The 12214-nt window shown below is 40.6% G+C and overlaps 1 protein-coding gene across 1 annotated transcript in view; it reads left to right on the top strand.

The window, feature by feature from the left end:
• Positions 1-4741: 4741 nt before the first annotated feature.
• Positions 4742-12214, top strand: part of slc17a7a (solute carrier family 17 member 7a) — a gene marked incomplete at both ends in the record, with an annotated part of 34777 nt that continues 27304 nt past the window's right edge. Inside the window, one exon of the mRNA XM_080724021.1 lies at positions 4742-4803. Within this exon, the coding sequence (XP_080580147.1) occupies positions 4742-4803 (62 nt within the window). The remainder of the gene's footprint in view (positions 4804-12214) is intronic.

Genomic DNA, 12214 nt, shown 5'->3' with positions numbered 1-12214 from the left:
AAAGTACAAAAGTATTGATATCAATACATTCTTAAAGTATCAAACGTAGAAAGTACTCATTATGCAGAATGTCTCATTTCAAAGTTTTCAAATGTATAAAATGTATTACAATATGTATGAAAATAGCCAAAGTATATATATAGAGCTGAAGTGGTTAATGTATGTTTTGTAATAAGACTCAATATATATATTTTTTCCTATAATTTTTATCCCACAATTTTGTAACCCATTTTTTTCACCCAGTGCCAATTACCTAACCTATAATCCTGGTTTCTGCTCTCCCTCTGCCGTGCCTGGGGAGACAACGGACTGACCTCATGCTTGCATGAGTAGTCCAAGTTGCTTCTTTTCACCTGACGGGAAGATTTCCCTGGTTTGGACGTAGCGCGTGGAAGGAACATGTTATTCCAAACAGTTCCTTTCCCCTCCATCAGGCGCCCCGGCTGGCCAGGGGGAGGCATTCTATAAGAATCAAAATCTACAAATGTACTAATTAACTAAAGTTTTCAAATAATTGTAGTGTAGTGAAAGTACAATAGTTCTTGCCTCTGCGATGTAGTGGAAATCTTAAATACTCCTGTAAAGTAAAAGATACCTAAAAAGTGTACTTGTACTGTAAATGTAAATGTACTTAGTTACTTTACACCTCGGTGCATGGGAATGGTACAGTAGCAGTGGAAAGAACCGAACCAAACAAAACCTCCGCACATTTATTGTGTTTCATTTTAAGATACCGGTAGTTCCAGTAGTGACATACAGTAGAACAAGTTAGCAGTGAACCGTGCAATAAATGTTTGCAAGCGTATTTGCTCGCAGGTTCTTGTTTTATCTGTGAAGAATTCAAATCTTTTGTATGTATCAATGAAGAGTTCAAATCTTTTGTACGTTTCAACAGAATGTAGTCTATTTAAAGTAATGTAGAAGAGTTATTATTACCCTGCCTGCACAAATGCGTGGTAGGGAATTGTTATACTGTAGGTCCTGTCTGTGTGTTTGTTAGATAGATTTGAGAACAGACAGGTGGATTTTCTAGAAACTTGATGGGAAATGATCAGTATGCTGCCGCGAAGAGACGCTTATGTATTGGGTTGAAAAGGTCAAAGTGAAAAGTAGCAATTTAGAGATGAGGCACACAAAATGTAGGTGCGGGCAGACTTCACTGATTGAGTCCCTTCATTGTAAATAGCAAGTGCATGCCATTAGAATGACCATAACAATCTTTGTTCCCAAGCAATGTAAACCCCAACCAAAAGTCTAGTAGAAAAGGGGGGTCCACGCGCATAGGGTGGATTTTTTTTCCGCCACCTGTTTTCAATGGACCCCACAAAACTGTGAAAAGTGATGACTCATCACTTTTCACCACAAAACCATAGTTTTGTTTAGCCCAAGGAATGTTTTTCGTGCAAAACAAATGCTTGCAATGGATTCAGAATCATTAAAAACCCATAGTTAGACCCCTCACATGCTACTTAAAGAAGATTTTTTTTTACTGTATAGTAAGTGAATGTAGGTGCAAGAAATCATAAAAAATGAACTCCTTGGGACGATATTTCAGCTTGGCACCTGGCAGAATCTTAAAATATACCCTTTAAGGATTAAGAAAAAACAAGTGGCGAAAAAAAAATCCACCCTATGCGCGTGGACCCCCCTTTCCTAGTAGACTATACAGTTTACAGAGCCCGAATTGATGACAGAAGTATTACCCGGGTTATCAAGAAAGTGATAATTGTCTAATGGTAGCAGTAACTTCAGTGGTGAACAGCTTTGATATTATAAATGAAATAGGATGTCTCCTTTTCAATACAGACACACATCAGTACAATAATGTCTGAGCTGTAACCAGTAGGCCTATTTGTTGTCCAATCTACATTGATTGCATGCAGTTGCCAGTCAACAAATGTGCATAACCGCACATGCACTCTGACCTCTTGAATCCAGCAGATAATGGGCAGCAAGTGAAAACATTTCAATTATTTCTATGCTGAAAATGTGCTAATGTTAATTATCTGCAAATATGGTTTGAATGTAAATAATAAAAAACAATACTACTTCCTTAATGTCAAAGTGCTGGTAATAACCATTTTGTGGAGTAAATGACTGAGATCAGATTCAGATATTGTCCCTGAGGAGAAGAAATATATTATGAATGTTATTCAGGGACGTGCTGGGCCCCTGATTCAGCCCGGGAAAAAAAGTTGGAGAGGCCCTCATTGCGCGCTATAGAGAGAGATCTCTCTATAGCGCTGCTGCTACTCAAAGATTTGCCATTTCAGATCATGACAAGTGACAAGCCATTGGACCAATTCGTCGTTGTCGGGTGGAAACCTTGTATGTCCAAAACCGTTAGTTTTGTATTTATCATATAAAAAATGATTTAAACTAGTGAAAACAGCTGATCTACAAGCACACAACGCCTCGCGGTGCGAGGCGTTGTGTGCTTGTAGATCAGCTGTTTTCACTACTTTTGTGCAACAGCCTTGTATGATGAAGCAGGGCTTTGCTTTGCGAAAAAAAATGTACAAATTTGAAACTTGGAGATACAAGGTTTCTGCCCGACAGTGACGATTTACTTTGTTGGCCACCCAGCCCCCAAAATGGAATGAAGGCCGACATTTTATTTTAAATTTTTCCTAATGGCCGGCGGTCCAAGCCGGGAATGAACCGGCCGTTCGGGAGTTGTCCCGCTTTTCCCAATGGCCAGCACGTCCCTGATGTTATGCCTCTAGATGACATTAGTATTACTCTGGTGTTTGTGGTCTCATCCTGAATGCCTCCATCGATTGGATCCAGTCTCATGCTATACTAATTCAGCTTCAGCAAGCTAATTCACTCATCATTGTTCAGCAGGGACAGCACTTTCTCAGAAAACATCACATTTCTTGTTGGGGTTTTGATGTATGAAAATGATCTGTTTTGTGCTGTAATTTTAACTTAACAAATTCAACAAATATGGTTTTGCATGAAACACATAATGATTTATTATTATGATTCTGACTGTGATTTTGTGTGTGTGTGTGTGTGTGTGTGTGTGTGTGTGTGTGTGTGTGTGTGTGTGTGTGTGTGTGTGTGTGTGTGTGTGTGTGTGTGTGTGTGTGTGTGTGTGTGTGTGTGTGTTCGTGGGTGTGCATGTGTGTGTGTGTGGGGGGGGCATGCATTATGTAGAAAGGAGTTAGTTCTTTCTTTCTTTTTTTTTTTTTCTTTTTTTTTCAAAAAGTCTGTGTTTTTTTGGAAGTCTGTGTTGTGAAATACAGTATATTGTAATACAGTAATATTGATGTAAATGTTTTTAGTTAATATTTGTTTTTACCTCAAATACAAGACTGTAACATGGTGGAAAAAATGTGTGTATATCTGAGTTAACTTTTTAACCAACACAAATTCAGAAATTCATGTGGAGTTACTTTGCAATTTTGCATCCCTTGTAAAGGAACAGGAGATTGAAGAATAAAACTAAACCTGTAGGTGGCAGTATGTCAAACCCAACCTGCCCAACTGGCAGGTGTAGACCATCAAAATGAATGAATGAATCAATGAATGACATGATCAAAATCCTGCCTTTACAAGTTGATGCCTAATTGATGATGGTTGTTAATTCATCAAGTTCTAATTTCTATATGTGTTAAGGTTTTGTTTTATTGTATAGGCCCATATAGGCCTATACTTAGCATATTAACGTTTCATTAGTCTATTGATGACGTTCGTCTATACCTTGGCAATTGTGTTAACCACCATTGACAGAATAGGCCACACAAAACATGTAATACTTTTATAGGTGAACTGACAGTGTTCATGGTTATTGATCAGTTTGCCCGCACAGTTCCCCATCTCCCATCTATATAGTATCTCTTAGATGTGTACAGTGTTTGCTTGTTTGTTTGAAAATGTAGGCTATACAATTCTTCAATTTCTAAAAATAAAATGATAGCCTATATTTCAAAGGGTTTTGCATATTTTGAAATATAGACCTATATTTTATTTTTTGTAGGAAAAGAAAATAGGATTTTACTTGAGTCGTGACCCTCTAAGTGGAGTAGTAGACTCTATCACCTGCACTGTCTTTTCAGTGGGTTTATAGCAGTGGCGTCAGTTCAGAAAAAGGTAAGGTATGGCAGCATGACTGGTGTCTTACCAGTCATGTTGCCATACCTTAGCAACAGGAATGATACATTTATTTTAAGAAGTTCTATTTTTTTCCCCCAAACATTTCTATGGTTTCTTGGGCTGGATATGGCAGCATGGAACGGTTGTTCAAGTGCATTGCACCTGTGCAGCTGACCTGCGGAACCTGGTAATATACCATTTGTCAAAATGGGGAGAATAAAAGTGTGGAGAATAAAAGTATAATAGGCTACCTTGTTAAAGTGACCATTTTGTAACATTTTGCATTTGTAGTTATTTTACTGTAATTTAACAACTTAATAACCAGAACAGATAGACAAAGAGACATTCATGGATTTATATTTATATTTTTATTTCCTCCCCTGGACGACCTGCTGCATAGCCTACCCCTGCCCTGCCATACCCAATTGACGCCCCTGGTTTATAGTGGAGGTGGAGGGATGGTGCTGATGCAGGGAGAGGAAGGGAGGGAGTGGGGAGGGGGGAGGGAGGGGGGTCGAAAGAGGGATGGGAGGAAAAAAGAGCTCGCCGTTGAGCGCGTTGGAGCAGGACAGGAGTAGTAGCCCAGGTCTAGTGCAGGACAGCACAGCAGCACCGGCCAGCGGGTCACGGAGCTGTGAGGATGGACATCCGACCAGACAGGTTTAAGGCGGCCGCTGCTAAAACTCTGGGAAAGATTCACAGGTAAGGCCTATCCTGCAACTTAAAAGTTTTTTTTAATTTATAGCTCCGCTTTAATTCAACCCATTTACCGAAAATAGTTTGCGTGTGCACTATAACAATCGACCTCGCCCGCTGTTTTCTTTCTTTCTTTCTTTTTTTCTTTTTTTTTTTTTTCTGGTGTGATTTGATTCCCTTGTAAATAAGTCTGTAGTTTCTGGTCCGTGCACCACCTATTATTTGAAACGATGGTTCATTGTTCGACAATGTTAAATCACGTTCGTAGCCACTCGTGCGCACCTGGAGGCGCGCTGGATGATGCTGCTTGGATGGGACAGCGAGCTGCAACTAACTGTGCAACATCTGGCCCAGACAGACAGTGATGGAGAAAGACAGTCCGACTGCAGGAGCAGCTTTGCCATGGCCTAAAACATGCTCGCAGTAGTTAATTTGATATACTTTGATGCTCTAGGTTCATGGGCTGGTCTGGTCACTGGTGGTGTAGTTTTAAAAGTGTATTTCCTTTTCTCTGGCTGTTTGCTACTTTGCTTGCTAAGGTTATTTTGTCCGATATGTGTCAGTTAAAGTTGCAGGTCTAGGTCTATTCATGTCTGAGTTTAGAGCTTACATAATATTGCCGTTCATAATTTGTGTAGCTGGTGGAAGCTTGACCAGATGGAAAAGCTCCCTTTTCGATGATCATTATACTGATTTCATCTGATTTTAGGCCTATAGCTAGTCTCTCACATTTTCAGCAGAACCCGATATAGGCTAACCATGTTTTACAGTTAATAAACATAGTGACATATAATAAAGTCCCAATTTAGGCTACTTGAAAATATAATTTTCACTAAATAAAAGTGGCAAATAGAATTAGTTCTATCCAAGAAGCATTAAAGAAACCTCATCTTTCTTTTATAATAATTAATATAATGAGCTAAACTGTCCTATTGCCTTATTGACAATTTTTTTTTTTTTTTTTTTTTTTGATCAAAAATAATTCTAGTAGCCCATCCCATAGGGTTTTCTATTTTAATTGTATGCTTTGATAGAACAGCAGAGAGAAAAGAAACTGAGGACAGACTGAACGAATTAAGGGGAGGTCAGAATCGAACTTCGATCACATGGTCAACACACCATCCATTACTTTATTAAACCTGATTGAACGCATGATGTAAAAATGACAAAGATTTACTATCTGATACATCACACTGTTAACATATTGGCCTATACAAAACATGTATTTAGATTTGTGTCAAGGGTCTGTACATACAGTAAATGACTGTTAAGGTCCTTACATGGACTGGTACGGTACATTTTTACACCCTCAAGAGTTCAATTAACTGATGATTTTGCAGGGCATGTCTAAGTATAGAGACCTGAATAGTTTATAATTAATAGGGTTCTTGAAAATCAAACAAACACGTGGTCTGAATGACTTATCAGTATAGATGAAACTTGTAGGCCTAAATATTTTCATCTTGTGTAAATATTCCACTGAAAAGGGCAGATTGTAGACATTGATATGCGTAATAACCATTGGTTGAAGCTTGAGCTCTCTCAGGATTTGAGGTAGCAACCAAACGTATAAATCCCGTCCTGAAATAGCCTGTTTTTTTTTTTTCAGTCCAGCTGTTGGCCTATGCAAATCCCCACCCCCACACCACCCCTCCACCTCCACCCTATGTCACTTCCGCCTCGAGATCCACCACCCCTTCATCCACCCATCATTGAAAGACTAGAGCCACAGCCAACTTTCAGCCTATCAGCTCCTCTGGGATTAACGGTGTGAGGGCACGCGAGTCACAGGATTTGTCTCTCGTATACTGGTTATAGTGAGCCACGTGCATGCTGATGGCATGAGAGATGACTTGTATCAGATTGGATTCTGATTGGGTTTCATGCATTCCCATTGTAGTGTAAAAACAGTGTCAGAGGAAGTGAATTTAATGTATGTGTGTGTGTGTGTGTGTGTGTGTGTGTGTGTGTGTGCGTGCGTGCGTGCGTGCGTGCGTGCGTGCGTGCGTGCGTGCGTGCGTGCGTGCGTGCGTGCGTGCGTGCGTGCGTGCGTGCGTGCGTGCGTGTGTGCGTGCGAGAGAAAGTGAGGTGGAGGGGCATCCCTTTAGTCCCCTGTGTGTGAACTGCTGAGTTTCTCTGTGAGCATCCTCACTGCCTCACAGACAAACCCGTGATCCCTCCATATGAAAGCAGCCAGGAGTCCATCAATTATTTAAAGATTTTCTCCATCAGAATGCATCTCCTGTTTCTATATTAAACTCCACTCGGTAAGCATAAACTTATGTAATGTAAGGTCAAGTGCACTCTCGCTCCTCCCATCCCTTCAAGTCATTCCATCGTAAAACAAACTTAAAGGAGTAGTTCACTCCAAAAATGACTTTTTTTTATTGATTACTCATGCCATGGAGACTTGAGTTCAATTATATATATATATTTTGTATTTATTGCATTCCTAAGACAATTTGATTACTATAAATTTACCCCCATTGATTCCGGATGCGGACCCATTTGGATCCCCATCCGGAATCAATGGGGGTAAATTTACTCAAATCTAATTATTGTCTTAGGAATGCGACAAAACCAAAAAAATATTATTGAACTCAAGTCTCCATGGCATGAGTAATCAATAGAAAAAAAGTTATTTTGGGGGTGAACTACTCCTTTAAAGTATGTACGCCTCTGTTCATCATTGCCTGTTAGATATCCACTCATTGATCAATTATAATATAATAGTGGCTTTAATAGCTATTAACGTGTGTGTGTGTGTGTGTGTGTGTGTGTGTGTGTGTGTGTGTGTGTGTGTGTGTGTGTGCGTGCGTGCGTGCGTGCGTGCGTGCGTGCGTGCGTGCGTGCGTGCGTGCGCGAGAGAGGAGGGAAGGTGATGAATAGTGGAACAGGAAACAACCTCTTTGTAAAGCCATTCATCTCTTTCTGTTGGCCCAGTGACATTGTTGCAAGTCAGAGTTCCATCAGTCCATTTAAAGTGAGAAAGATTACAACCCATTTGCCGAGAAGAGTTTGCATGTGCACTAACAAACAACCTCGCCCGCTGTCTTCTGGTGTGATTCCCTTGTACTGTAAATACGTCTGTAGTTTCTGGTCCGTGCACCACCTATTATTTGAAACGGTGGTTCATTGTTCGACAATGTTAAATCACGTTCGTATAGAGAGGAGGCACAGACCTACGTAGTATCTCTCCTGATATTGTGCATACACCATGAGACCTACAGTATAAGTAAAGTAATCTCCTCTCTCTCTCTCTCTCTCTCTCTCTCTCTCTCTCTCTCTCTCTCTCTCTCTCTCTCTCTCTCTCTCTCTCTCTCTCTCCTGCCTTTAATGTCTCTGCTTACTGTCACGATATGAAGTAGAAAACTATGAGGAAAAATAAATCTCACTTAGTGCACTTCTCAAAGACGTTCTCCAGCTTTTTATACTTCATTGTACAGTAGTGCACTGAAAATAGCTGGTCTGCAAGTAGGCCTACAATTGAACACGTAACATTCTTGGCCATTTTGGACACACAACACTGGCTTTAGCATAATGAAGCAACAGGAAATGGAAATGTAAACTTTGTTACCTTTATATAACCAGATACCGTAAGTGGCTATTAACTACAAGCTAGCTGGCTTTCCCCCAATCAAGTTGCTGGCATGCAGGCTCTCCAGATGGCTGTGACAGGAGGAGCCGTTTTGACAAACAGTAAATGAGAATTTGGGAAATCATTTCATCAGAGTGCTGGAGATAATTTACATCGATATCAAAAGCTTATAGTTTATCTTCATGCAAGGAATACTATTCAAAATTTCTAGGATATTTAAAAATATATATTTAAAAGTGGACTATGGCTTATTTTATTTCTTCACAAAATGATTTCAAAGTCAACATGTACAGTAGTAGAACAATAGAGTAGACTATAGAGTTAAATTAACACACCAGATGTTGCTGTGTAGTATTAGGCACATTATGTCATAGCCTATTAAGTGCAGGGAGTAAAATACAAGCAGGGATGCCTTATTAGGGTAGACAGTACAGTAGAGAATGAGGGCTAAGACCGAAAGCTTAGACTCAAGGACATTTATTAGCGTAGACCTGTTCTCTTCAACATTGTTTGTTTTTTGTCAATCTCTCTGGCATCCTCTTCTGTCCCTCACTGTCCTTGTGAGTGGTCTCTAGAAATATTGAGATCTTTCTACAGTACATGGACAAAAACTTGTAAAAATCATACATATAGGTGACACAAGGCCTTTGTGCACTGTTTAGCAGCATATCAGCTTATATTGAATAGTGGAAACAATCATATTGTGGTTAGTGCAATGTATATATCAATATTTTGTTACTTTACTGCAATTTGCATGATGCTTTGATAGTGCACATGCATGTACAGGCATGTTTATGGAAGAGAGAGACATAGTTTTTGAATATGTGTCGCACATCATACAAAGAGTACTGTATGCCCTGCAGGAGCTACTGTGTCTGTGTGAGCTCATAAACTTGGTCTTTAGTACATTAAAGTCTCTGAAGGTCATATCTCATATCTCATATGGCATGTGTATGCTTAAAGATATGTCGTGCGTGCCGGTCTACAAGAGACAGAGTGAAAAAGAGTCTAACAGGATATGTGTGTGTGTGTGTGTGTGTGTGTGTGTGTGTGTGTGTGTGTGTGTGTGTGTGTGTGTGTGTGCGTGCGTGCGTGCGTGCGTGCGTGCGTGAGTGCGTGAGTGCGTGCGTGCGTGTGTGTTGGGGGGGTGTCTCCCTAGGTGACTCAGTCCCACTGCGACCCAATCTGTTCACTTTAGGGGGGGGGAGGTGGGGGTTGCAGAGAGAGTGAACGTGTCATAGAAAAGAGGGGGGAAATTTATGAACTGTAATCATTTTAGTCTCATGAGGGGAGGGGCGCGAGGGCAGATTTTTATTAATTCAGACAATGGTTATTAAAAAGAAAGGGAAAAATCCCCAACTACGCTCACGTTCTAACAGATGAAGGCATGCAGCATAATAAAGGTCTCGGCCTCCGCTGGTGGCCAGGCAATTCAATAGGCTGAGTCTATGTATGTTCTATGTTACAACGTGAGCACGGGGGGATTTCCATGACTTCCACTGCACAAGTAACCGGGAAGTGATCGAGGAGAATTACTGAACAGAGATAAATAAACAGAGGCAGTTTATAGATGGTGGGACATGGAGTCATATGAGCTTAAGCTTGAGCTTAGGCCTTTGTATTCCTTTTGGAACATAGGCCATTGATGAATGGTTTCCACCTTCTTCTGTCTTGGGCCATCCTCTCAAGCTGTTTCCACGTCAGTCCCTTCTCCTTCACTTCCTGCTCTGTGCTCCTTCTCCAGGTGTTTTGGGGTCTTCCTCTGCTCCGCTTGCCTTGTGGGTTCCATGTTAGTGCCTGTTTGGTTATTGACGCTTTGCTTTTCCTTAGTGCATGACCAATCCAGCTCCACTTTCTCCTCAACAGCTGTACCTCTATTGTTTCCGGTTGGTGCGTTCCCACAGGTTGATGTTAATGGGATTTGGCCAGAAGATCCCGAGGATGCGTCTTATTTAGGCAGTAGTTGGTGAATGTTTGCTGTTTATTGGTGATGTTACTGATGGTCCTCCAGGTTTCAGATCCATACAGGAGTATGGATTTTACATTGGAGTTGAAGATTTTGAGCTTGGTATTGAGTGAGATATTTTTGGTTTTCCAGATCTTATTTAATATGTTGAATGTGGTTCTTGCGTTCCCTATTCTTGCTTTCACATCCTCCTCCGTCCCACCGTCCACAGCTAAAACACTTCCCAGGTATGTAAATGTGTCAACCTCCAGTGTCTGGTCCCCAGTGTCTAGCAGTTGGGATTTCTCTCGCATCTGTTGGTGGAGTCATATACCTACGTAGAATAGACGAACCTGGATGAATAATGACTAGCATGGCGAGCCTGGAATTATATAATAATTTTGCCACCACACTGCACAGCCTCTCTCTCTCTCTCTCTCTCTCTCTCTCTCTCTCTATCTCTCTCTCTCTCTGCTCTATCGCTCTATCTCTCTGTGTATCATCCTCTTATGAGAGGATTACCAAGAACGCTCTGTGAATTGGTGAATTTAATATATAATGAAAGGTAAGAAAAACGCCATTCACCAGTGAAAGCCAGCCTGTCCTACGTGGTGACATGCAGTACTGTTGTTTGTAACCTAACCTGGCATTTATGTAATGACAAACGCATAAACATGATCTAAGCAGGGAAGGCCAGAGGGGACATGCTTATAATTATTTCACATGTTTTGTTTTCTATCAAAAAAGAAGACAAAATAGGCCTATATGAGAAATAATTTCACTCATTAAGAGCCCATAACTCTGAGAGTGTTCAAATAGAACCAAAGGGACCATTGATTTAACCATTTTGGTTCCGTATAGTCACATTGGAAACACCTCAAGGAACCATTTTGAGAACCACTGCTTTTGTATCTAACACCCACCACCAACTAAAAACAAACAGAGAAATGAAATGGGAACCCCCGGTTCTAAAGGTCCCACCGTGTGCTGCTGTCATGATCCAATAAATGTTTTACATAGTGCAGAGTCTGCCAGAGCTTCACACCCAACACTGAACAATGACGCAGTCATGGCTAAATATAACTGCATACCTCTGTCTTTAAATGATTGTCAAAAAACAAACAGAATAAGCGTTGATCCTGTGATATTTAGATTTCTATTCATGCTTCAGTATACAATATGCTATTATCATTTTCAAAACAAGCAATTCCTTTTTTTATCTGCGCTGAATTTGTTATTCTATTATTCAGTTATCTCTCTCTCTCTCTCTCTCTCTCTCTCACACACACACACACACACACACACACACACACACACACACACACACACACACACACACACACACACACACACACACACACACACACACACTCTCTCTCACACACACACACACACACACACACACACACACACACACACACACACACACACACACACATAGGCATTTTCCATTCATTTATGGAGGATAATCGTATTCTTTTTTTTAATGATCACAGATCCTCTTTAACTCTCCATTTATGCTCTTATAGTAATTATGGTAGTGTAGAATGCCTATGGGTGTGTGGGGCTCCTTGATGTTTTCTGTCTTCATTTTTAATTGTTGCCAGCTGAGACCAATCAGGTACTCTCTAGGCTAGATAAGATATGTGACAACAGCTGACTGCAGAACAGTCCATGAAAGCAGTGTATTGTCAGTTAAATCCTGGAACAACATGATGGAAACTAACATTTACTTGAATAGCCTATACTTACTGTAAGTCAGTGGTTCTCAGATCCCAGGGACTATGTGGGTTCCTTTATGGGTGTCTAAATTGACCCATACAAGTCTGTAGTCTGACCCATACAAGTCTAACCCTAACCCTGACAGAGTAAGG

Source organism: Nannobrachium achirus, assembly GCF_963921795.1.
Source record: "Nannobrachium achirus genome assembly, chromosome: 4".
Classification (NCBI taxonomy): Eukaryota; Metazoa; Chordata; class Actinopteri; order Myctophiformes; family Myctophidae; genus Nannobrachium; species Nannobrachium achirus.
This window is presented reverse-complemented; position numbering and strand designations above follow the sequence as displayed.